We start from the raw sequence: 27,262 nt of genomic DNA on the forward strand, positions 1-27,262 counted from the left end.
TATATCCCGGTAGAAAAGATGCCAAAGACGGCATCCGGAAAAACGGATCAGAAGAAGCTTAAAGAGCTTGCCCTAAATTGTATTCTCTGATTATGAAATTTTAGACTGGCATTACATTTATCTCCAGTTAGGCTGTGAGTGGCTACACTTAATCGCGAAAAGCTCAGGGCAGAATTCGATTCATGGAACACGTGCCACGATCGTGTCACGACCCTGCAACTGTTCCAACGTTCCCAATTTTGCAATCCCAAGTCGCGATATTCCACGACCATTCTACGATTTAAAAACGGCGCTAACGCCTACTTGGGTAGGGCCTAGAGACCGGCCCCCCTTAGCTTTGCATCCCTCCACAAGTTCCGTGCCGCAAGCACGGGGGGTCCATTGACTAGGCAAAGGGGCTGCTGACAGGGAAAACCCCGGTACCTCATATTTGCAGGATTTCCACCAAAAAATAGGTACCGAATTTTCATCGGTTAGTAACATAGGTCAACCCGGAGCAACCCCTCCATTTGCATGTACGGGGAAAATGGATCACAACTATAACACCACAACATACGGTCAAAATCAGGTATGTTATTCATCTTTTAGCATAACAAAGGCGCCCTAACTGACTTCTATAGTATCTTCAATTAATGATTCATCATCTTCTTGTGTTTCTGGACTCCCTGAAAATGGAGTTTCCTCTTTATTTTCCTCTTCTTCAATTTCCAAGCTATCATCTTCAAGGGACAACTTTTTCTGTTTTCCATAGCGTTTTTCAGTATCATAGACAAGGAATTCAACTGCATCTTGTACCACAGTGAAGTTATAGTTAAAAGGAAGAAGGAAAGGAGGATTCCAATAGAAAGGGAAGATTTTGGGAATAGCTTCTTGCTCTGCATCTCTTGCTTGCTTAGCTAGCAGCTTAGAATTCTTCATTTTAGCGTGCATCTCTCGGTGGGCACTATATCTCGTAGCAAGCAGCTCTGTAGACTTGATACACAGCTCGGATTGAGTCTTCGTGAAGAATTCACTCGCTGTGAATAGCTTCACATCTTGAGAGTATATAGGTTGACTCTTATACTGCTGAGAAGGGTGATATTCCTTTAGAGATGACCGCAGTATCTTCCTCACAGAGGAAAGCCAACGCCGTAGATATACAGCTTCGTCCCTGACTTCCTTGTTATGATAACGCCGGGCCTCTGCATTCTGATTTGCCCGCCTGTGGTGTTGATCCTTTGCGACACGGAGTCTGGCATCATAAACCGTAATTGGCCCGTAATTGGCTATGACAAGAGTTCCATCTTCCCGTTCCTGACGTCGTGGGCTCTTCTCCTTAAGGCGGTGCATTTCCTGAGTGGCTGTGATGCCGTTCAGGGCGAGGGTTGTGTGTGCTTTCCTCACTTTATCGTGTACGTGTAACACACTCGGCGTCAGAGGCATGCCCGAAGATATTGAACATTCAATACGAAGGGCCACATAATCCTCGTATTGCTTGATCTGCCGTAGATTGAGCTCGGGTGTGTTGACATCGTTCCAGATAACCCTTGGAGGTGTGGAGGACATCATTGGAATCCCCTCATCGCGGCGAGTAGAATGGTGTACTTCTTGAGAGGCTTCCCCAACTTCGTCACAAGCTGAATCATCGTTATCGTCGCTGCTGTGGTTGGAAGAGCACCCCGGCGTGATATAGCCGGGAAGGTCACGTTCAGCGACCTCCAAAGAGAGGGATGAAAGAGGGTTGACCATACGGTCTAATACGACTGAGGGATTGAGAGGATAGATGCCGGTTTTTACCCATGATGAGATGATAGTACTTTTCTTAGTAGCTTTGCGGCGAATCTCCTGTAAATGAAACATAAAGTCAGCTTTATTGAAGTCCGTAGCCCCGTAAGCGATTTCCCTGAGTAAGGCTTCTTGATGCCAATGCTTATATGTGCTGAATAGCCCAACATCCAACGGCTGAAGCATATGTGTCAGATGAGGAGGAAAGGGATATAAGATAACTTCTGCTTCCTTTGCTTTATGATATAACTCTTTGGTGAAATGACTCTCACATCCGTCAAGAAGAACTACCCGTTTTTCCGATCCATTTTGAGGCCGGGAAAGTCTCTTAAAGTGATCGAAGAAGTCTTGTGCCGATACATCGTCGATAAATCCTTTTGGTGTTGTAATAATCGTAGCTTCATCATCAAGGTCGTTATCAACCCAACGGGAGGGAATCTGTACGCCGGGCATGATGATAAACGGGGCAATTATCTCTCCTTCTGCAGATATTGACTCTGTGACTGTAACACTAATAGTTGTGTGTGCATCAGTCAGTATTGGGTTATCAATCTCTGTGAAAGTCCATATTATGATACCGTTCATAAGATATCCTATCATAAAGCTGGTCTTATTGAAATTCCATACATTTGCAAAGTTGATATCGTTCTCTTGGACAAATCGCGTCCATTTTGTGAACTATTCTTCGATATTTGCTTGATCTGACATAGCCTTACGATTTGCAGCAAGAGTACGACTCTTTCTTCTGTGAAAGACTTCGTGATAGCGCCTTAGGAAGCGGCGAGCCCAGAATCTTGAGGCATGAGGCTGACGATCTCTAGCCTTGAGCATAGAGTTGGCGTACTGACAAAGTGTGCGTTGTTGTATGTGATGATCTTGTGTTATCCTCCTCCAACACTAAGCGAGAATAGCTTTCTCTTCTTCCCTGCTAAACAAAGTCCTATTGCCGCCGTTATCTCTGACTGGATGTGAGCCGTGACATCTTCCAAGAAGTCTCTTATAACCGACTTTCTATGTGCGTGCAGCGGCAGAGATAGATATGTAAAAACCCTCTTTATATAACGCTCTTGCGGCGATAGTGCGGTCTTTAATGTTATGCTTTATGAAGCGGCGGAAGTTAGGTAAACCGGTCTCAGAATTAATAAACATTTGCTCTGCTGATAATGCAGGTTCTAGGCTTTCGAATGATGTATCCATCATGTCAATTGAAGCAATACTGCGATAGTTGTAAGCGATCGAAAATGAATTAGTGATGTGGTGATGTCGACACCTGCCGTGGTGTTATGATAGATGAATAATTGTGGGCATCATAGGTGCAGAAAACGGGGACTTGCGGGTAAACAAGCTACAAAGATTGGGCGGGTTTCACCGCAAAATTGAGGTACCTTTTTTTTCCCTGTCAGCAGCCCCTTTGCCCGGTCAGTGCACCCCCCGTGCTAGTGGCACGGATACCGAAGGTCGTAACGAAAGCACGGGGGGCCGATCTCTAGGCCCTACCCAAGTAGTCGTGGGGACGAAAAGAGTAACTTATTTCCTGAGAGCCCATAAGGCTGCAATTCGTACTACCTCTACCCTTTCAGGACTATAGATCGCGCTTTGAAAAGCATCTTTTTTTTTCGGGGGGGGGGACATATTTTGCATTATTATAAATGGTTAAAGCCATAGATTGATTAATCACAAGATTATCTGACGGCCCCGAATAAGAATGGTTTTCTTCTCAGATTAGACAATTACAGTGAGACGGTTTTCATGCTCTTCCCTTAATATGAATCTCTCTCCCTGTGTACGTCATGACATAAAGTATCTGTCCCTTCTCTTGTTCAGTATAATCGCAATATTTTCTTCCAACTCGAGGATGCGATCCCTTGCTATATCTAATACTTGCCCTCTGCTCAGGACCTGTCCAAGATTGGCTGTCGTATCCCCGTCAGCAAGACTACGTGCCTGTGCTGCTGGCAGAACTGCGAGAAGCCTTTCAAACTGTGTCTTGAGTCGGATACGGTAATGTTTCTCGACAAGGTTATGGCTTTCTCGGGCGTGTGCTTGATTGCTAGGAGCTGCGCTACGACGCTTTCGGTTCTTCGATTTGCGCGATGCTGATCGAAGTTGAACGTCGGGAACAGGAAATGAAATATCCTTGCTAGGGTACTGTTGATTCGACGGGCTGCTCTCCTCTTGAGGAGGAGTCAAGGGCCTGCTCGTCACCCTCCCCGGCGGTTGTGTGCTGGCAACGTGGCAGATATAGTCAAAGTTCATCTCAGGATTTGGTTGGCAGACTAAAGAGAGATCGGCTTGTAATAAATCAGAAAGTCCAGAGGATCCAAATATGTTGAAACAATACTCAGAAGTCAAACATTCATCCATATTCGATATATGGTTCTTGATAGTGGCTGTTGTCAAGACAACGTAAGTAGTGGTTCTTTATGTTAGCTTTTGAAGTAACTCACCCTGCGCAGATGAGGAATCAGGAGGCGTCTGTAGATAATTATCAGTGCACTGGCCATTTAAAGTCGGAGTAAGGAAACACGTGATGCGCTAATACCCAACAAATACATTACCGGTTGTAAATGGTGGACTGCAAGAAACTTACTTGAAACTGGGATTCATCAAACCCTTGGACAAAGGTGTCAAGGGTACCATCAACCTCCACAGAAGCCATTTGAGCGCTACGGTCAGTGGTTCAAGTCGGTTGGGAATTTAGATGAATTTGTCAAGAGGAATAGAGAATGATTTAGAGTGTTTTGTTGCAATACTTTACGATATCCAGGAGCAACGAACATTGGACAAAGGAATGCTACCATTATATTTTATGGCTTACTCCCAGCGGGAATTTCAGGGCCAATAACTGACTACATATAAAGATGGTGGCGAATCGTATGTCTTATCGATTGATGTGAGGAAGTCTAGATCGATCGTATGCCTTGACGGTCGGGCACCTCCACGTCTTCGGGAATTTGTCTACCCATTGATTAGTTATCAGAGTAAAGACAACCTCATGGGGGGACCGGGCTTGGCTGCCGACTCCGGGCCGGTCCCCAGGGTTGGTCGACCAAGCCTGGTCTGGAAGGCAGTCTAGACCGGTCCATCACTTTAGCTGAAGTCTGGTGCGTCAGATGGAGTGTCATCACCATTACACCTTGAGTAGGGGGATAACATTATTTGCTGCTAGCCTATTAACTTTGATCAAACGTATTGACAACAACTTTGGCAAAAGCAGCTGAGCAGGCGGTACTTCTTATCATGGTACCACGAACTGGATTGCTGACATTCGTACTGTATGCGGCTTATCGCAAAAGATGCCGTGGTTATTTGAAAGTGTGTTGTCAGAATTCGACCACTAAAAGCCACTTTCCAAAACCACCACGTAATAATCATGTGATCGATGAAGAGGAGATGCCCGGCAACATGGAACAGGCCGGGAGGCGCGTCAAGCTTTGCGAATGCCCTTCTGGCCGTCATCTGACTCTCATTGGCATAATACCTAATTTTTCAGCCATCAAAATTGATTATGAATCGTGTCAAATTCAACTGTAAATGATTGATTCAACCTGTTCATATTGTCGTCTTTTCTTACTATCTAGACCGTATAGCCTCCGCTAATGAACAAAAAGACGACACTTGTCTAGAAATTTAAACAGTTTTCTATTAACACTCTAATTCTCCTCTCACCTGATCCCGTTCCTCTCCCTGACACAGCACGCAATATAACCCTCTTCTCTGCGTTCGTTGTCACGACACCGCCAGATTACCTCTCGTTTACAGTCCGCCGCCACCGCCTTCTACGAGTGGCGTACAGTGTCGAGAAATCGATATGCACTAGTGACTGTTTCCGCAGACTAAGGATCTCACTTCTACGATTTGCATTAACGTATTTGATAAGCAGAACTTATCATGGGGTCATTGTGCGGAGTAATTTCGGGAAATCGTATGTGATTACACAACTACCACCTGATAAGTGCCCGGCGCCGCGCAGGCGAATAACTCGATGTTTTATAGCCCAATCGAGGCCATTCCGGGGCTGGGGGACTGCTACGCTCCGGCGGTGTGTTTGGTTCAAGAGCAGCGCCGTATAGGCTACCGGGCGCCGAGATATTTGCGTGTGCAGCGCCTGGAAGGAATGGGGAGGCTAGGCTTCACTGCAAGGACTACGAGATAGCAATGCACTGATCCTGCGGCTCTTTAATCTTTAAAAATACGTCCTTTAAGTAGATAGATACACACAGGCTAGTTATCGTCATACAAATATATAAAGATCCTACTTGGCGGCCGGTTTACTGTCGACGAGGGGCGGTCCGCCTCCTCCCTAGCCGAGTCCGGCGCCCTCGATGGCCATGGCCCTGGCTCCGAATCGGCCTCGGTTCCGGCCCCGGGCCTGCGCCATCGGGCACGGGGGTCCCTACCTGTACCCGTATCTGGCCCTGGCCCCGCCGGCGGCGCTGTTTGAGCTCGTCGACGAGCCGGTTCAAGCTCCGACCAGCGCGTAAGAGCTCTAGCTCTGCAACGGCCTCTTCCTCATTCTTACCGGACGCCGTACGGGCCACGAGCTCGTCCCATATCCCCTTCCGGCGACAGAACTGCACCCTGACCCCGTTCCACGGGCGCCAGCGGGTTCCCCACGTCTCTTCCAGCACCCGTACAGCCGGCTGACCTGCAATCCCTTCCTCCCACTCCTTCCAGACGTCCCGCACTGTAAAGACCTTGGCCAGGGCTGCAACGACAGGCATATATGGTGCTAGAGGCTCTGGAGCCAGAGCTGGAACCGGAGCCGGAGCTGTATTAAAGTTCAAGGTAGGAGCTATCGACGGCGCCAGCGACACTGCTGGCCCGGCCCCAAAGTGGCCGGTAAAGGTGATAGGTACCTTGCCCTGAAGGAGGGCATCGAGGCCGCCCTGAATTCCTTCTAGCCGGGCCTCTAGCCGGATGGCCAGCCGCTGGCTATTCTGTAAGACGGCCTCGCGCGTGCTATCTGATACGCCGCTTAGCTCTGGCAGCGCGCGTTGTACGAGCAAGCTTAACGGCTCCGTAGCCCCTACCGCGTCGGAGCGAACGGCGACGGCAAACTCATCCCATTCGGACCCGTTAAAAGGGGCGTAGGCTAAGAAGGGTAGCGACGGGTAGCGAGGCTGAAATACGGCCAGGTCCTGTAACAGTACTAGGCGCAGGCGCCGCATAAGCTTAAGGAAGCCGTCGGCGGCTAGGTCGTCGTCGTCGAGGCCGCCTTCTGCCCAGCATTGCCGGCGCGCGCGAGGAAGTAGTCCCCCGGTGACGCCGAGAAACCGGCGACAATACGCATAAACTGGCGTGGTAGGTGCGTAAGATAGGCCTGGCAGAGCACGCTCTGGTTCCAGCGGCCGGCCTGCGAGATCTGGGCGAGCGACGTGCCGTGGGTCTCCGCGTCCTGGGCGCCTACCCTGCGCGGGAGGTGCGTCTTCTTTGACGCCATAAGGCCAGCAGCACCGAAGATACGCCAGGTCTCTTGTAGCTGCGTCGGGTACGAGAGCTCCTGCTCGCGGTCCCGTCCGACAAGAACCTTGATCTGATACCAGTCCTGGCGGCGCCGGAAGGACGGGGACAGCTCGCCGGCGACGTGCCAGCGCCAGAAGAAGAGCTGTGCTAAGGCCCCTTGTGTACAGAACAAGGGGTCCTTATGCCGGAGGGCACCCATGAACTCTTTCTTTGCCGTCTTGTTTAGCTTGCCGTCTCGCAAAAGGGTAACGAGGCAGCCACAGGGGGTCGGGCCTTCTGAAGACGGATAGTAGAGTAGAGACAGGTCTGCAAGCTTCATCGTACGGCGGTTTTCCCCCCGTAAGAGGCAGTAGTGGCCGAATAGGAGGTCGACTCGCGTACGGAGGTTTTGCGGCATGTATGCGGCCCCGCTGAGAAGGAGATCCTGGACCCGGAGCCATTCGTCGGGTGAATAGCCGGCCTGGATCCCGTCAGTCCCGCGGTCTTTAAAGGAGGCGCGGTCGTGCTTCCCCCGCTGCCGGCCGCGTTGCTCAAGGAAGCCTCGTACGGCGGCGCCCCGGGGGTTTTCCGTGTTTGCTTTGTCGTGGGCTACCTGGAGCCGCCAGAGCTCGATAACGGCCGCGATATAGGCTTCGATAGTGCCCCTCGTAAGCAGAGATCCTTCGGCAAGGTCTGCTGCAGCCAGCGCAAGGGCCGTGGGTGGCACGTAGCCCTCGCGGTCGTCCGCGAGCAGCTCGGCGGCCTCGGCCAGGGGAACCTCGTTGGTTGGGTTCGCTAGGTGTCGACTGCATAAGGAGACGGCGAAAGCAATGTCGGGTCTCGTCCCCAGCATGAGATACATCAGGGACCCAATCGCCTTGGCATACCACTCTTTGAGTTTGTCCGCTGCCTTGTAGTCAGGGCCTGGTTCTCCGAACTTGCTAGTTGAAACTGGTGTGGCATTGGGAGCGCACTGGTCTATTCTAAAGTCTCTAAGTACTTTCTCAAGGTAGGTCATCTATGACAAGAAGATTGATCGGGTGGCTCTGTCTCTTCTTACGGACATGCCCAGGTAGTATTTGCATGGGCCCAGGTCTGTTATCTTGAACTTATTGCACAGATCTTACTTGACCGCCACGATCTCGTCCTTGGAGGGCCCGGCAATAAGTAGATCGTCTATATAGACCGCAATGAACGTGTGACCTTTTACAAAGACTCCCATATCTGAAAGTAAAGGCTTGAACCTAAGCGTCTTAAGGAAGGTTGACAGAGTCTTATACCACACTCTTGGTGCTTGCTTTAGTCTGTACAATGCTTTTAAGAGCTTACACACTCTGCCACTACCATCGTTAAATCCTTTGGGTTGCTGGACGTATATCTCCTTATTTACAAGGCCATAGAGGAATACTATCTTAACGTCTATTTGTTCCCGTTCTAAGTCAAGCGCTGCCGCAATGGCGAATATCATCTTATAGCTTATCAGCTTAACAACAGAGGCGAAGGTTTCGTTGAAGTTAATTCCTTCCCTTTGCTCGAATCCTCTTACGACAAATCGCGCTTTGTACCGTAGAACTTACCCATTTTCTCCTCTTTTGAGCTTAAGCACCCATTTGCCTCGAAGGGCCTTTTATCCTGGGGGAAGCGTGACTAATGTCTAGACACTATTCTTAACCAGAGATCCGTGTTTATTCTTCAATCCTCCCCACTAGAGTTTTCCATGTATACCCTGCGTGGCTTCCTTGAAGGTTCTTGGCTTGGATTGATTAATATTGCGAGCGACTAGACACAGTTGTTCTGCAACTGTTCCTAGGAAGGCGAAGTTTGTGCTAGCGAGTATGTATCTCGATGGCAGCTGTCCCCTGGTTGATCTTTCGGGTAGCCAAGACTCTGTATGCTCCTCTGTTTCTTCTGATGATACTTCGCGCTCGTCTGTGGCAATATGAATACTTGATCTGGTTGACTCTTGGTCTGGGTCCCATCCTGTATCTCCCACTGGGGGCTCATCCGGCGTTGTCTCTCCACGGCCTGTTTCCCCGCTTCTGTTTGCCTCTCTTGACGCGATCGGAAGGGGCAACGGCTCTAGAACGATGATATTTTCCACATCGCCATCCTCTTCTTCCACTACTTGTCGTCGTTGCGATGGTCTTTGGTCACTTATTTAATGCGTGAGATTGTTGAGTGTTAGATTGACATTTTTGATGTTTTTAGAGAAGGCAACATTATTAGATACAAAGACTTGTCCCCTTTTGTTAAGGAGTATATAGTTTGTACTGCCCTAATAGCTGAGAAGCTGATAGGGAATGCTCTTTGACTGCATCTTCTTTCGTTTAGAGGATGGAAGTAGAACCTATCCTCGTGAGCTAAGAACTTGTAGGTGGCCGAGGTTAGGAACATCTCCATACTAGGCTTGGTATGGAGTAGTGGAAATGCTTGCCGTAGGACAGAGGTTTCGGATGCAGTTTACTGCCTTAAGGAAGTATGGCTACTACTTCAAAGCATGTCTGGATTTAAGCAATGTCGGTGTGAGTTTTTCTAGGATAATTTGATTAAGAACTTTAGCTAATCCATTTTGTTCGTATTGTTTAGTTCCTGTGTAGGAGAGTTTAATTTCTCTGTCCCGGCATAGTTGGGTCAGGCTGTGGCTTCGATTCTCTCCCCCTTAGTCAAGGTGCACAAAGTAACATTGTCTTTCCGGCCTCTCAAACTATTGCAATAGGTGATAGAAATACTCTTTAAACTCTAACTGTTCTTTAACTGGGTACACCCAGGACATTTAAGTAAAGTTATTAATAAAGCAAACCTAGTACCTACTGCTGTCTACTCCTACTTCTGGGAATAGTCTAGCAATATCTGCATAAATATACTCCAGAGGGTAAGTACCTTTCTTAATTAGTTAAATATAAGGATATTCCCTAAGTTTGCCTTATATATAGGCTCTATATGGGTTTAATGTAGAATCATCCGGTTAAATTCCAGTAGATATATTTATTAGTCTCTTAATATTCCTATCTCCTAAATATATAAGTTATTCGTGCTAAAGGTACAGTTAAGGATCTCCCACCAAAAAGGAGGCCAAATGGTTTCAAAATGATCTTTCTCAGCTTCATCAACCACATAGACACCTAAGATTCTTGTCGCAGTGAGGACAACTTTTCCCTTGTTTGTGACCACTGCCTTTCCATTTCAGAAGATAACCTCTGCGCCCTTCTTCTCTAGTGCTGACACGGACAAGAGGTTAGAGTATCCTTCTGGAACATATAGAGCGCTATCAAGGGTAACGTTATGTAACCCCTTAGGCCCTTGCACACGGAGACAGTACATTCCACATCCTCCTGGCATGACTTTTGCGTCCGCAATGCCGTTAATGGGTAATCCATGGTACTTTTAAAGGACTGTAAAGTCCTCGTATCGGCAGAAAATATGCAAGGAGGCGCCACTATCCAAGACGTGGATCCGTTCGAGGGCCCGAACTTGGAGGGATGCCTGGAGACCAGACGGTCCGAATGACAAGCCAATCAATGGTGGAAAATTGATTGATTGAATGGTTAGGAATAAGGTTGAGGGATTTATGTCACGTTCGCTTGTCTGTCACGCTCGCTTATCAAATACGTTATACTATTTTAGGAACACTTTTTATTTAATTTTTAGCTAATTTATTTAAGCTTTGGAATGCTATAGGGTAAGCTATTATTAGCTGCACAGTATGCTGGCCAACTCGCTTGTGAACTTGTTGAACAGGTGCTGGGGCCTCACGTGCAAGCAGGGATATTTTAAGATTACAGCCGGAATGGTAAAACCTCTAAGGGGAAGAACTCAACAGAACACAACATGAACACACCAATTCACATCAATGAACCGAATACACGTAATGTCTAACAGATTTGAGTGTTTTCCATACGGATCACTTGGCATATAAGCATATAACACAAACGCGCGCAACCTTATTTCAAGCTTTTCTGCCCGAGCGAATAACCTGTTGGTCGGTTGAAGAAACAAATCATGCTTTCGCGTCGTGGCCGGTTAAACTCGAGTCTTGTCCTTAAGGCATACAACTGAGTGGTATAACAGGATGCCCACTCCGCTAAACCTGTCTCCACATGCAAGATGCAAGACTTGATTATAAACGTACCTCCACAGTATATCTCGTATACATAGCTAGCAGGATAGACGATTGTGATGATCAAGCCGTCAAGATGAGAGAAGAATCGCCGACCGTACCACCATTAGGGTTGTATAGCAATATGAGTACGGACCGTTAATCATTATTATAATTGTACTCTGTCTATTGGTAGCGTCATTCTGTCATGACGCTATTCAAGGTGGCTCAATCTCCGTTGGATGATTTCAACATCTTGAACATAACTCAAGAGCTACCGGTACCCCTAGAACGACGCCGTGCGCGTACAGAAGACGATGCGATGCATTGGGGAGTTGTAACCCAAAAAACACCACGTGTTGACCTTTTCCCTCAGTCTTGCCCCAATCTACAAGCAGTTCAAGCGGCCTACTGATGATCCTTGAAAACGCTGGGGAGTAGCATCTACGATGACCTGCTTATACTTAGCTGCTGATCATGTGCCGTTCATCGAGACCGGGACGTACTGGAAGTATTTCTGAAGCTTGGGGGCTTATCAAGTGCCCAGAAAGTGAATTTGATTACATTTTTTGTCTCACGATTTTCGCCATACATTCTTGCTACATACGTATCGAACAGACCGGTACAGCTGGGAAGGGAAGACATGTGACGGAGATGGCTTGTAACACGGAACCAACAGAGATCCTTTTGCACAAACAGAACACACATAGCACGTATACAGTCCATTGAGCCCTATTTCGCCAACGTATTCAAAGCGTTAATTTTGGTCGGATATGCTGATACATCGTTCTGCCGCGTAATCTGGCAGGTGCCATTGGGTTGCGGCAAGAGTCATGAATGAATTTCTCATCAAATTCTAGAAGATGGCGCTAATTCTGCTATAACTTAGTTTTAACCACGAAATTGTGAGTGACCAGCGAACGACAGAGCGGCCACGAACTTGACTACTTTCTAGTGTGATAACACCGCAACGAGGGCATAAAACAAGAGGGAGAAAGTATTTCCGATGTTCCTGTCGGGAGTGGTGACTACAAAAAGGGTGTATAAGCCGATATAATGACATGCACTCATTTAGGTGCATAGTTGGAAGTAGATGGGCTGCTGGATACACACATAAACAATACACACACCAATTTATGGAAAAGTTATTTGAAAACGACACGGCAGTCATAAGATCTTATAAAGTAGGCGAGGGCCATAATAGATACCACTTTTTGCTCTTTGCTCCTAAGTCTAGTCTCACTTTCACTAATGGCGTCGTTCTGGTTCTTTTGTGACGGTCAGAACACCGCTGTAATTTCCGTCTTTGATACCGCCCATCGGCCCTCAGCATACAGTAGTCTTAGACTAATGGCCCACAATGTCTGTTTAGTAGCCACGACGGTTTCAACTCCGATATGCGCTTCTTCATATCTTGTAATTCTTTTGATAGATGTCTGGCGAAGCTCAGCTCAGCTCAACATGGTTTAATCAGAGAACTGAGGGGTCCTACCGTAGTCGAACTCTCAATGAGCACCGTATTTGGAAGCTCTTCCTCGTCGTGTTGTCCGTCTAACACCTTTCCGGTCGCCTGCAAGAATCGGACGATGAGGCCGTAAATGGATTTCATTTGTGCTGATAATGTCTTTCGCAAGAGGCCATGATACGCTGCGACGGAAGTAAGGCCCATCTTTTATCCAATGACGCGCTTGACGATGGCGGCTTCCCCGGTCAAAGCGCTAGGACTCAGAGTTGACCGATTCGGCCCATGGGTGGACAAGCAGAAATTCTATCAGTAAACTGCATATCTCAATAAGAAGCAAAGCTCCTCTGAAGCGACACTTTCACACAGTATTAGACTAAGAGGTAAACCGGAAATCTGCTGAAAACTTTGAGGGACCATGGGCCACTTCTCTCGGTCATACCCAACCGCGACGCAGAGCCTATGGGCTCTCAGAAGGTAGTAACAGCTTCATTAGTTATCCAGCCAAATTCTTGTATGAGCACGACTTTGTTCATCTGTACCTGGGTCACTAGATTGAATGATTATAGCGGTTTAATTCCAAAGCTCAAATGTATCGATAGATCGTTATTTTCATTGATTTTAGCACCTACAGGTGACCACGACGGAGGCTTATGCCGGTCAAAGGGATACGCATTGTTATGGATCAGCTACTCGTGAACTTTCGCTTGCCTCTGTGACTTGTCAGCCATTGGTGGGATAAAGCACCAGGATAAGCTAAGATCGGCTTTGATAGAGAATATGTAAGACGGCGTCAAGATGCATACACTTTCGGCTGTCATGAGCCACAGCTTATCTGCGGTAGGGCCGAGGGTAAGTGGGCTGCAATTCGTACCTGCCCCACCTTTCCTCTGCTATTGCTCATGTTTGTTGCATTTCAATTGGCTGCAACCCCTCCCGGTACTGTGTTGCAGCCTTATGGGCTCGCAGGAGATAACTATTCATGCACGTGGAGTCAATCAAGTGGAGCAGTATACCCAGCCGAGGCTTACGCCGGTCAAAGGGATGGCTCGACGGTTGACCCGAGTCGCCGGGAAGGGGGGTCTAAGAGAGGGGTTGGCAGTATTTCAGTGCCGAGTCTGATTTCGACTACGTCTTGGAACTCAATATGCGCCACAATTAAGTTACTAGGAAGATAGTTTAGAAGATGCTATGAATTTTGGTACAGAGTAGACCCTATCTTAAATATCAATCGGCCCAACGTCATCCAGGTCACACACGGTATTTCATTTCGGAATTCATACTTGCAGTGCTTGGGGACTGAAAAGGTTTGGCATTGGAAATCGGGAGGAGCTGTGCATCGAGAGTGAGCATGTCCAAATCAGCCCACCTCCACACAGACGCGCAGTGCAGCCATGCCTTTTAGGACTTTTATCCAATCTTGGGCTGAGGGAATGTAGACCTCCTGGAACTATGAAGTTCGTGTTTTAAATGTTCCTCTAGATCATGGGGTGACATTTCGGAGGTAGTTGAACTGTGGCGTCCAATCGCAATGAGTTATTCCTCGTCATTCATTTCCTTGGCGCCGAAGAATGACCTGTTGTCAACGTAATCATACAGATTAGCTGTAATTCTCAACAGGGGTAGCATCGGTGTCGCGGAAGCCAGCGAAAGCGGTGAACTGCCTTCCGCCTCGGCTCCGACCCTACAGCAACGGTTCATCGATCACCGTTCACCGATCGACAGCGGTATCCCTCACCGTCAGTACGAAGACCTCACGGTAGTACGCTATCTTTCAGACTACCCCTGCGTATTACAATTTGCAGCCTGCGTCTTAACATCCCACACCCTCTATGGCTTATTCTTCCTGTCTGAGGGATTCAGAACTTGGTGAATTCCATATGACCGGAAGCCGGAGTGCCTTGTTGATCCACCTTCAAGCCTAAGGATTTATTGCAAAGCAACATACTTCGTGATTTGCAGCCACTCACGTGCCTATACAAAATTTATGGATCGGGAGCGGGGTTGCGCGGCGTCTCGATTCTTTTATACGCATAAGGATGGCGATGCGTCTTATGAGACGCGCGCGCTACCGACAGCGTCCAAAAGACTGGGTCAAACTTGTAGTGGGCGGTGACGAGCATGTAACTCTTCCCTGACCGTCGGTATCTCGAAACAGAGGCTGCATGTCTAGTTCCCCAGGCCCCAGAACATGGCAGATCGCCTTGGCCCGGGTTTGCTAGCAATAGTTCTGGACGAAGCCGAGTAGAAGATCATCGAGACCGTACATCAACTCCATCATCACCCCAGGTACCGGCTAGTTTCAACCACCAAGGTCATTTAATAAACTGATGAAAGTGGTTAAGGGCAGTACATTGGATACGTGTTCCAGGCGGACTGCTGCTGCTGATGATGCGGCATGTAGGGGTTAGAATAGGGAGTGCCGGGATGCAGCGGTGGATTATTGAGGTCGAACCTAGCGTCTAGATATTGAGCGTGACTAACCTCCTCATCATACCTCGTGTCGGGTACAGGAAAGTCTTGAGATACTGTATCGTGGTGGCACACGTCGTCATATTCCGTCTTAATAACGTCCTTGTCACACACAGCGCCGATGCTTGAGGAGCTGGTGTTGGAGGGGAGGATCGAGGCGGGTACGCTGATTGGGATATAGCCAGTGTTGTAGTCGGCTGATGATGCTGGGGTCGAGTCGTTGGAGGGGATGAGGCAGGAGACGGTGCTCGCCAAGGATTCGCAGTTGTGAGATAAAGGAATGTATTGTTGGCTGTAGTCGGGGAGGGAGTTGTAATCACCGGGAAATGGTGATCCGCGAGGGCTAGGAATGGCATCGCTATCAGTTTTGGGGTTGCCATCGTAGACTGTTGACGTCAAGAGCTCGTCTGGCAATGAGAGCTGTTGTGGAGTTAGACCTGGTGCAGAGTAAGATGACGAAGTCATTGACTCCCTCATGATCTCCTTGAGTTGAATTAGCTCTTTCTCGATTGCCTTGTTGCGGCGCAACAACTCTTGGACAGTCTGGTCACGGCTCTGCTTGCTCCTGAGCCCCGCCAACTCGCGCTCTAACCGCTCGATATGCTCTTTGGTGCGGGCGCGGATCGCCCGCCGGGCCTCTCGATCCTTGGCTCTTTTGCGGGCGAGTTGTACGGGAGTCAGGGTAGAAACATTTCTTGTGCCTGAATAATGTCGTGTTAGTATGGCAGGGGTATGTTGTCCTGCTTTGCATTGCGTTGTTCCTGTTCACAATAATGCTCCGGAGATCCACGACATGAGAACATACCCTTTCGCTTGGACTTGACAGGCTCTGCTGATAATGGTCGGACCATGTTATTTGTGTATGATGAAGCGAGAAGTAGACAAAAGGTTGGCGGTAGGCTGACCTAGCGGCGTTAAATATACCGGTACCAGTTTTCTTTTGGTCTGTCTCTTGGTCAGTGTCTGTGCATGCGTCTCTGGCTCTTCTCTCTAATTCGTAAAGTTACCTGCCGCCGATAGTAGACCAGTAGTAGCCTCCACGCCCCAAGTCACCAAGACAGGTGTGCAAAAGAGAGTGTGAATTCGACGCACCTCGAAAATCTTTCCTTCAACCCTTGGAGAGACGTCCCAAAGCCTCTACTCCTCCCTATGTCTCAGTCAGTGTGTCCGTGGCGCAATCTTTGGCATCGGGGTTAAGACTAGCTTCAGCGATGGTATGCACCCCAAGAAAAACGCCTCTCAAAATCAAGGAGGGAGAACGCCACGCAACAGCGCCACGCAGTATGCGAGGCCGATTCATCGTTGCTCCTCCCGACTACAATACAATACAATACCATACAATACAATACAATTTATTACGACCGACGGCTTATTGTGGCCGAAAGGGCACTAGTTACTAATGCTTACATACATTGCCTTATTTTTGTCCTCACACACACACACACACACACACACACACACACAAGTCTATTACGCCCGGTAGGCCAACGCCCAAAGGGCTCTGAAGCTAAAAATACATACATCTCGCTAGTTATTGCCTTGCTCTCGCCAAGCCCATATGGTTCTTGTCTTGTTCTTTCCAGCCTGATCATCGCTTATCTCCTTAATCCCCGTAATTGTTAGTAATAGTAGGTCAACTTGAAGCCCAATTCCTCCAAGTGTTCAGTTTCCTATCTTCGGCGGCTGAAGCGGTGCCTGCTTCTGGTTCTCTAGGGTAGTAGTTGTCGGTAGGTATAATTTTATGGTCGATAGGGTAGTAGTAATGTTATTGTCATCTCTGTTCCAGGCGACCTGTGGCAATCGCGAAACGGATTGTGGCTTGTACTGCTTCCATGTTCGGTGTCCACTTTTATCCCTCTGATGTAGCTTTACCCCCCAAATGAAAGGAGAGGTTACCGCGCTTTTCCTCTGCACATTAAAGCATCATCTCCTTGCGCTGTACTATCCATTTTATACATCGGAAGAGGAAGTGCTCTACTGTTTCTTTTGCTTGCCCGCATGGGCATTCATCGGTTACTGCTGCTCCGATTTGATACAGGTAGCCATTTAGTTGTGCCATCCCGGTTCTGAGTTGTGCCAGCACGCTGGCTTCCTTCCACGGTAGCTGATCGTACAATAACCGAGTATGTTTACCAGGCAGAGCTGAGTTGACCTTTCTCGAATGTCTGCCAACTCCGTCTGGTAGTTCCCTCTCCCTTTGTAGATTTGCTCTCGTTCGACTAAGGATTGTCGTCTTTGCTTTGCTTGCTCCTGGGTTGATTCCAGAGTGCTTTTTGGCAAGATGGGTGAGTGGAAGCTTCGCTAGCCAAGCATGCGTGTTGACATTTCTGACAAATAACAATCCAATATTGAGAAAGAAGCATAAACGGGTATATAGGGTTAGAAAGGCCGACCTTGGTTAATGGCTCGAGTGTCATGGTATGACGAATCAGTGCTGTAGACAACGAATGATAGTTGCTAGCTAGATGTTACATTGGTCGCGATAAAACCTGGTAAATCAGTGTCAGAACTTGACGCGTTGCCATTAAAGTGTTGTCTTGCATGAACGTGTAGCCAAGCACTAATTACAAACCCATATCAACCCCCTGTTGAGTTCCACTCGATCCCAACTCTGGACCATTTTTGGAAATTCAATTCTACTCCCTGTAAAGTGGGGTAAAATAAATCAATTGTACAACAATTGATTTTGGACTGTAGCACTACGATCCGGTCCAAGTATGGTGCGCGGTGTGTTGAAGAACAAACAAGTATAAGTACGCGAACGAAGGGAAAACAAGGGGGCATGACAATCGTCTCCAGAGGCAGGATTGAGGTAGGTCATTTGCCTGTGTTGCGTACTAGCCCGTCGGTGAGGTGTGGGGTAAATGTGGCGAGTCTGGAGCTGGCTCAGCCCAGTAAGCAGCATTAACATAGATTAAATAAAATTGATGACTTGTTAAGGACGTGATTCTCCGTGTACAGGCGGATTGCTCTAGTCCAAACACGGTTGCTCATGTACAGCTTCCTAAGTGAGGTAGTGGGGAATCCCGGCTTATAAAGATTGGGTCCCAGAGTTTTATGAAACCTTGCCACCACATCAGAATAACCAGAAAGGAGACCTTTTCCCTCTTTGGTTATACAGTATGGAACTAAATTTATACACTTCCGACCGTTATAACGTGTACGTTCCTATCTTTAACTGGGTTTGGTCCATGCCTTGTACCGGAACCTTGTCACAGGAGTAATGTGATTGGTTATTACTGAGTTAGGTCTAGATTGCAAAAATTGGTTTCCATCAGTGTCATCCCTCATGCACAGTCGTTAAGGCTTGTTAGACCAGACGTTAGCCAGATAAAATGTGACATTCTCATCGCCGTTTCTGCGGGTCTCATGTGCATTCTCGGTTCTCGATTTGAGACATCCCGGCTGTCATAAAGCTTATTGGGAGGTCAGTTTCTTTGAGTGCAGATCTTCGCTGAAGCTAGTCCTAACCCCAGTCATCTAAGATTGCGATAGATCGACCACAAAAAGGATATTAAAATGATGGTGTAGACATTGGGAGGAGTCGAGGCCTTTGGAAGTCTCCCTAAGGGTTAAAGGCGGGGCTTTTGAGGCGCGTCAAACTCACACATCCTCCCTTGCACAGCATTCTTGGAGGCTTGGGACACGGAGGATACTACTAGTCTACCATCACCGTGCAGGTGGCTTTACACCTGGAGAAGAGAGGCACACGCATAACAACAGAAGAAGAAAAGGATGTATATTTAATACCGCTGACCCCAACTGTCATCAACTTCCAGTCGGCTCTCTGCCTCTTCATACACAATCAAAATGATCCAATCATTATCGAAAGAGTCCGCGAACCCCAAGCGAAAGAGTAAGTTACCTATTCTCTCTGTCCGTTCTTTTAGTCTAATGCTATGGATCTCCGATACACTATATTCAATAGAAATAAATCGAAGAGAAGGAAGGCAACTCATCATTACGATACTAATATAGCGTTGTTCAGAGACCAGAAGGGTTTCTACCCTTACTCCCGAACAGCTCGCTCGCAAGAGAGCCAACGATCGAGAGGCCCAGAGGACGATACGTATCCGCACCAAAGAACACATCGAGCGGCTAGAGCGCGAGCTAGCGGAGCTCAAGAGCAACCAAGGTCGTGACCAGACCATCGAAGATTTAATACGCCGTAACACGGCAATCGAGAGAGAGCTGATTCGACTTAAGGAGATTATGGGGGCCTCAACGGCTTCGCTATCTTCCCACGAAACACCTCTCACTGCAAGACAACTTTTATTTCCTGACAAGCTCTCAACATCAGCAATTTGCAATGGAAACCTTAGCACTGGTAGCAATGCCATGCCTAGCCATGCACCATTCTCGGGAGACTTCAACAGCCTCCACGACTACAACCAAGAATATATCCCCTTGTCTACTAACTGCGAACCCCTGGCAAGCACCATCTCCTGCATCATCCCCTCCAACATCTCGACCCCATCATTACCAGATGGCTATAGTGCTGGCCATATTCAAACAAGCATGCCCAACTCGGTCCTTCCCTTCCACAACACCAGCTCCTCAAGCATTTACACTATATACAATAAGGATGTCGTCAATATAGAGTATATCGAGGTGGGCCATGACAGCGCAATACTTCAAACGCTTCATCAATCTGACATAAGATATGGCGAGTAGATTAGTCATATTAAATAACCAGAAGTCAGGTTCCGCCTAAATAATCGCCTGTTTCATCCCGGTACTCCCTATTCTCACCCCTATGTACTGCATCACTAGCAGCTACAGTCCGCCTGGAATGTGTAAATAATGTACCACATTCAGCCACCTTCGTTAGTTCGTTGAATTGCTCCTTGCAGTTGCAACTGGTGCGTATCCACACGGATGTAAATGACGTGTCGCATTGATGATCGTCTAGTTAGCTTCGCCGAGAACTATCGTTGTCAAATCCAGGCCACGACGACCTGCCAGGCCCTGGGATGCGTATAGCCCCGCTTCCTACACCCTAATTCCGTACCATATGATTGGCTGCAAGCCACGAAGTATGTTACGATGGACTACTTGCAAGCTTGGGATTACATTAGCAAAAGGCTCCAGGCTAGCGTTAATGTAACTTTCCGAACTTTGAACTCCCGAGACAATAGGAAAAAGCCATTTGGGATTGGGTTATTGACATATATGCTACAAGTGTAATGTGCAGGGCCAGTCTAAAAGATAACATATTGTTATGGGTTGCGTTCTGGTATCCAGTGGCCACTCACCGCCGACCATTGGTGAAATCTGATCACCGAGCGGTTGCTCTAAGAGGGTCGGAGTCGATCGGAGGCGAAGGCAGCCACTTTTCTTGATTTTTGCTGACAGTGATAGAGCTCTAGCAGTTTGCCGGTTAACAAAGGCCCCGAATTATATCGCTGTTAAAAATTACGATCACATCATAGATATATACTTCAAAAGTGTGGCTGATTCTGCGCAGTCTGGCTCTCGATGCACCGCTATTCCAACATCCAATAGCAAGTTTTTTTAGTCCACAACAGCTAGGGGTATAGATTCTGCGATGAGATATCGTCTGCCGCCTGGATAGAATTATTAACTTGTTGCGGCTATAGATGCTAGATATCCTCTGTTTCTTTTTGCGTATTTTCCAAACCGCAATTCTGGAATAATTGTTGTGTATACTCCCAGGAAGTACAGAGTTGAGCTCTTACGTACTAGTAATACAGCAACAGTAAACTTTCGAGGATAAGCAATGCGTGCATTTTAGTCGCGATTCTTGGTAAATGCTTGTTCTGTGGTCGTATATAGACACGTTTACAAATCTCTTAGTCAAGGTCCAGTTTAAGCCCTTAATCCCGGGGATTTTTATCATGGTTAAATGTAAGCTTTAATGTAAGCTTCCATTCTTGGTTACATATGCTTTGTTGATTGTTGTTATTAGACCAACTGTTGTGATAAATTATGTTTCTCCTTAGTGATTGTGGTTCCGAGGAGATAGACTGACTACGTACAAAATAAACGAGGCGATGCTACCTTGCGGATCAGGCTTGACAAGAAAGGGGTTTAGCCCTTTAGTACCTTCCCCAGTAGACCGTGGTCTAGAACGTCGCCATTGTATTGAGGGTTTGATCGATCCAATTTCAAGGGCAAATCACCGTTTTTACAGTAGAGTACAGTCTCACGTAGTGTTAACTTGCTGATCCTGTTTTCTGCGGGCCACAACCTATGCATCCCGCACCTCGGTTTTCCTGAGCACCAAGCTCTCTAGCTTAGCAAGCATGTAATGATAGTCACCGTAAAGACAGGCAGTATAGCAGTTACAGGTTATACTTTTAAGCCTAGGAACTATTAAGAGGCAATTCATCAGTAATTACCCACTAAAGTGGATAATCTCACTTAAATTTTATCAGTTAATTATTACATAACGTGTATGATAAGCATGTGTCCCAGACAAGCATGTGTCCCAAAAATCCCTCACCTTACAACATTTCCATCTAATCAGATACTTCTCAACCACCAAGTATAACACAGTCAGTCTTCAAATGAAGCTAGAATCCTTCTTGCCCTTCAGGCCATTCAAAATAACCCAAAACTAAGCACCCGACGCGCTGCTACTATCTATGAAGTTAACTACCGAACCTTACAAAGTCACCACAATGGCATTCAATCGCGACACAATTGGATACCGAAGTCACGGAAACTATCTGATCTGGAGGAACAGATAATAGTCCAATTTATTGTTGATCTAGATTCACGAGGATTTCCATTGCGACTGCGTTTTGTGGAAGAAATGGCTAATTCTCTACTGGCTAATCGCGATGCATCACCCGTCGGCAAGCGCTGGGCTCATAACTTCATCAAGCGACAACCAGAGCTAAAGACGCATTTATTTCGTAAGTATGGCTATCAGAGAGCTAAATGCGAAGATCCCACAATCATTCATAACTGGTTTAGGCTTATGGCAAATACGGTCGCGAAATACGGTATTCGATCACATGATATACGGAATTTTGATGAGACCGGCTTTACAATGGACATCATACAGTCCGGAATGGGCATCACAGGCTCTAAAAGGGAAGGGAGGCCAAAATTAGTATAGCCTGGAAACCGTAAATGGATTACTGCGATCCAAACGATCAATACAGAAGTGTAACGGTTGCACCTAACCGCTAGGCCACAGGGCAAAAGATCGGGCTATAATCACTATGTGAGCGATTACAGTGGTGCTTACAGCTGCCTATAGAGCCTTATAGCGCTGTTACGGTAACCAATCGTAACAAGAAGGTTAATTAATCCCGCCGTTTCTTATCAGTACCGGCCAATATTACCTTGCCAATTGGTATCAAGAATGCAATCTTCCCGGTGATTGGGTTATTACAACGAGCCTAAATGGATAGACAAATAACGAGCTAGGTCATAAGTGGCTAAAGCACTTTGATCGGTCTACAACCAAGCGATCAGTTGGTTCCTATCGCCTCTTGATCCTTAATGGTCACGAAAGTCACCACTCCATCAAATTCAAGAGATATTGCAAGGAGAATAAGATCATTACTCTCTATATACCGGCTCATGCATCTCACCTACTCCAACCTCTTGATGTTAGATGCTTTACTGTATTAAAACATGTTACGACCCAACATGATTACGCACGTGCCTTATGCACCCCACCTTTTTCCTACCAATGACCTTTCACTTACCCTGTAGAAGTTAAACGCACGCCATTTGACTTACATGACTAACGGAGTTAAACTGACTCCGTTTGACTCTCGAACACAGTCGAACCGACCCTGTTCGACATATATACCTTTTATGTATATATACATTTATTTAGCACTAGATAAAACACTTAGCTCACTAGCTATTAATAAGACTTCTTTACCTAAATACGCCTAACCTGCTTTATTTACTATTAAGAGATGTAACACTTTGCAACGCTTAGTATCTACGCCCTACACATCTGCCAACATAAACCTAGTACAGACTAGTTTATCCCTTAGGAATTACAACCGTTACACGTTGATAGCTCTTGTTTAGACTGTACCGTGTAACACTGAGTAATACCTACGCAATGGCACCTTCCACCCCAAACCGACCCGCTACTGCACCCCGTAGCCAGCAGCCACCTCAGGCAACTCCACCTAACACCCATCCTACCCTAGAGGAGGAACTTAACCTCCCCATGGATACTGAGGATAAGGATAAAGAGGAAATTGCCCCTGCTTATCCGAGCAGCCACGAGGATAAAGTTACCAAGCTCAAACGAAAGATTCAAGAACTTAAGAAACAATATGACCAACTTCTCGATGCAGCCAGATTTAACTCTGAAGTAGCCAAAACCAAGATCGAGGACCTGGAAGGAAGGGTGACCAACATCGCTGAAATTGCCGAGAACCTCGGCAAAGAAGCAGAAAAAAGCCAACGACTCTACAAGGAGCACATCGAACACACCGCAGCGCTCGCTTTAACTGGAAAAGACCCTGGAGAAATCCTCAGACCTCGCCAGCCTGACCTGTATGGAGGCGAGCCAGAAAAACTACAAGGATTCCTCACCAGTCTACGCAGCTACCAAATGTACTACCTAATTCAGTTCAGCACGGATGAACTTAGAGTTAGACACGCCATGAGTTTTCTTAAAGACAAGGCTCAGAGACTTCTGGAACCCATCATCAGAGACTTCGTAAACAATCCACCCTACGCCAGGAAGGAAATGACTACTTACGTCTATGAAAAATACGAACACTTTGAAAAGGAACTTACACATGCTTTTGGCATTGCCGACGAAAAAAGAGAAGCTGAAATGAAAATCCGACAGCTAACCCAGAAGGGGTCAGCAGCAGCTTATCTCGCGGAATATCGCTTCCAGGCAGCCAAGCTTGATTGGAACGAAGCAGCCCATATGGCACAAGTATACCTTGGACTCAAGGCAGAAGTCAAAGACGCAATGGTCTACATCAGAGACAAGCCTAAGAACCTCAACGACCTTGCTGCTATAGCCGTGGAAATTGACAACCAACAATTCGAACGACGAAAAGAAAAACAGGCAAGCAAGCAAGGAGGATCGTACAATCCGAGTTGGAACAAGAACAACTCGAACGGCAACCGCAACCACGCCAATCAAGGAAAACCACGACAGCTTGACACATCTTATGGTACTCAAGCAGGACCCATGAACGTCAACGCCGTCCAAACAAACAGACCAGCGCCAACCTGCTGGAACTGTGGCAAGAAAGGACACCGAGAACGAGACTGCCGAAACCCTGTGAAAACCAACCAGAAGTACAAGCCAGTACCTGAAGGTAAGAACATCAGACGAACTAACAACCAGGAAGAACCACAAATGGCTGTACGCACCCCAACACGAGTAGCCATGACACGATCAGGCTACGACGTAGACACCCAAGACAACAGCCGCGCTTAACAAATTGCGTACGAAAAACGCACTGCAGAAGCCATCGAATACAAGAAACAGGAACGAGCCTGTGAACAAGCGGAGGAAGAGCGACAACTACAACTCACCCTAAAAAGGAAACAAACCAAGAAGGCCTACGACAGCAAACCTGAGAATAAGGCCAGAGCCAACGAACGACAAAAAGAGAAGAGAAGAAAAGAAGCCAAGAAGCACAGAGAGGAATATCAACCCGTACCCGAGTCAACCAGCCAGGTACCCTCTGGATGCATGATAGCAGTCGTCAGAAAGGGAAAAGAGACGATCCCTAACACGGAACGCACTCTTACACCCGAAGAAATCCAACAAGGACTGAACCAATTGCTGGACGAAACGTTTTCCAAGTTGCCAGTGCCACAAACCGATGGAACGATCAAATCCTTACAAGAGGTAATGGGACGAACCAACGTCACCCGACAAATCGACAATATACCCACCAAAAGGATAAAGCCAAACCGACACTTCTCTGATCCAAACTACTCCAGCGCACTTCAAACAGAACTTCAGATGCAATACGGTGACAACGCTACCAAACACCAGAAGGCACAGGCCTGGAAACAGAAACACGATTATGACAACAAATGGGAAACGCAGACAAGCAAAGTAGTGCAACGAGCAAAAGAACGAGCCGAAACAACACAAGATGATGACGTTTACATACGAGCAATCACGGCAGAACAAGAACGAAACCCTGCCAGCACGGTACAACAACCTATGGCCTACCACGACCTACGGAGGTACCCCAATAGCCCAAAACACAACCAACTCTCATGGATGTCATGCACGGCCCACTATTGCGCACTACACCGACAAGAGAAAATAAGCAACAACTGTTTCCCCCTGAGCATCAAAAACCATGTTCACCAAAGACCATACGTCATTGCAGACACTGTGGGATATCGATTATCCAAACAGTACCCAGAAAATGAAGTAATGAAGTTCTCAGCGCACACTGAAACCAGAGAACGTGCACTCGCACACATCAGAAATCGACGCACCATCGACCAATGGAAACACCGAGTGGAATTAACCACACCGGTGAACCTGTTAAACAGAGAAGGAGACGACGAACGCCTCGTCAAGAAATGGCAACAAGACACAAACGGTGATCCCGACAGAGGAGACACACCAGACCCCGACACCCTACGACAATGGGAAGAAGCTGAAGAAAACGCTTGGCAAGCTAACGCCGAGCTACAAGAAGAATTACGAAGGGAAAACGAATGCCCCGACGACGCACTATGCTACGATAGCGAGTGTGACCTTCGACACCCCAGCCAACCGGGAAAAGACAACAGCTTGCTGTACTAGAGCCGCAGACAAGCACAACCACAAAGCCAGCAGTGCTTTCAAGGGCTCTCAGAAGGACCGCCAACGGTCAACGAACTTGCCTAGAAATACAAGTACAAATCAAGGGAACGTGGCTAAACGCACTATTAGACAGCGGAGCTAAATCCAACCTAATTAACCCTAGCACGGTCAATAAGTTGCAGCTACCATGGAAGTACAAGGACGAACCTAGTCCGCTAACCAACTTCAAAGGAGAAAGAGCAGCCTACAACGGAGGATAAATTACTAGAGAGATTAATCACTTGAAAGTATTCGTTAGAACTTGGAGGCACAACATTAACTTCAACATTGCCCCAACATCAGGTTTTAACCTGTTCTTGGGATACCCATGGTTACAACGCTACAACCTGCAATTTGATTAGAGGACTGGCTAGATCACCTGCATGGATGATCCCTCTGATACAGAGGATGATTCGGAAACAAACGACGAACAGAGATCTCGAACTTCGACTGAAGCAGCCAGCGAAGTCCGGCGTGAGAAAAACACTCACCCACCTCCAAGAGGAACATAACACAAACACGAAAAAGGCAAGATAAAACATGTCAGACGGATAGTCGCGACATTTGGCGCGCAGCTGCACGACCTCAACGAGAAACTGGAAACAAAGACGCCACTAACAGAAGACCGACTCAAGAATGTACCACCAGAGTACCGTTGCTATGAGAAACTGTTCAAAGAAGAATTAGACACGAAGGTACTACAGCACAGCCGCTGGGACCATAAGATCGTACTTAAATCAGACGATCTACCTTTCCAGAAGATTTACAACCTTAACGAGCTTAAACTTACCACGCTCAAGGAATACCTAGAAGGAGAACTACAAAAAGGCAATATACAAGAATCCACATCCTTAGCTGGATTTCCCGTTATGTTTGTACCCAAGAAAAATGGGAAACTACGACTTGTTGTGGACTACAGGAGATTAAACGACCTTACCGTCAAGGACAGGACCCCACTTCTGCTCATTACAGAACTTAAGGACCAACTGCAAGGAAAACAAATCTTCACTACCCTAGACCTCAAAGGCGCTTACAACCTCATCCGCATCAAGGAAGGCAACAAATAGAAGACCGCCTTTAGAACCAAATTTGGATTATTTAAATACCTGGTTATGCCGTTTGGACTTACAAATGCACCAGCTACATTTCAACAAATAATCAATAATGTTCTATAACAATACCTAGACGTATTTGTAGTATGCTACCTTGACAATATCCTAATCTTCTTAGATAACAAAGA

At 47.2% G+C, this 27,262-nt stretch overlaps 3 protein-coding genes across 3 annotated transcripts; 1 reads left to right on the forward strand and 2 right to left on the reverse strand.

Annotated features, from left to right (window-relative positions):
• Window positions 1–3,299: 3,299 nt before the first annotated feature.
• On the reverse strand, window positions 3,300–4,587 carry B0J16DRAFT_331618 (uncharacterized protein). Its single transcript, XM_046126609.1, has 3 exons — window positions 4,355–4,587; window positions 4,212–4,239; window positions 3,300–4,154 (listed from the first exon to the last, which is right to left on the reverse strand). Exons 1-3 carry the CDS (start codon window positions 4,421–4,423, stop codon window positions 3,553–3,555), a joined length of 699 nt encoding a protein of 232 aa, XP_045990774.1. The 5' UTR covers window positions 4,424–4,587; the 3' UTR covers window positions 3,300–3,552.
• Window positions 4,588–15,107: 10,520 nt separating this feature from the next.
• On the reverse strand, window positions 15,108–16,090 carry B0J16DRAFT_379583 (uncharacterized protein; the record flags this gene model as incomplete). Its single annotated transcript, XM_046131009.1, has 2 exons — window positions 15,108–15,940; window positions 16,045–16,090. 2 exons carry the CDS (start codon window positions 16,088–16,090, stop codon window positions 15,108–15,110), a joined length of 879 nt encoding a protein of 292 aa, XP_045990775.1.
• A 2,924-nt stretch (window positions 16,091–19,014) lies between these two features.
• Window positions 19,015–19,913, forward strand: B0J16DRAFT_360646 (uncharacterized protein; the record flags this gene model as incomplete). The annotated part of the gene is made up of 2 exons (XM_046129713.1): window positions 19,015–19,095; window positions 19,228–19,913. Exons 1-2 carry the CDS (start codon window positions 19,050–19,052, stop codon window positions 19,911–19,913), a joined length of 732 nt encoding a protein of 243 aa, XP_045990776.1. The 5' UTR covers window positions 19,015–19,049.
• Between the last annotated feature and the right edge of the window lie 7,349 nt (window positions 19,914–27,262).

The sequence above is a fragment of the Fusarium flagelliforme genome (genome assembly GCF_020744385.1).
Source record: "Fusarium flagelliforme strain FIESC 12 MPI-CAGE-AA-0113 chromosome Unknown B0J16scaffold_1, whole genome shotgun sequence".
Classification (NCBI taxonomy): Eukaryota; Fungi; Ascomycota; class Sordariomycetes; order Hypocreales; family Nectriaceae; genus Fusarium; species Fusarium flagelliforme.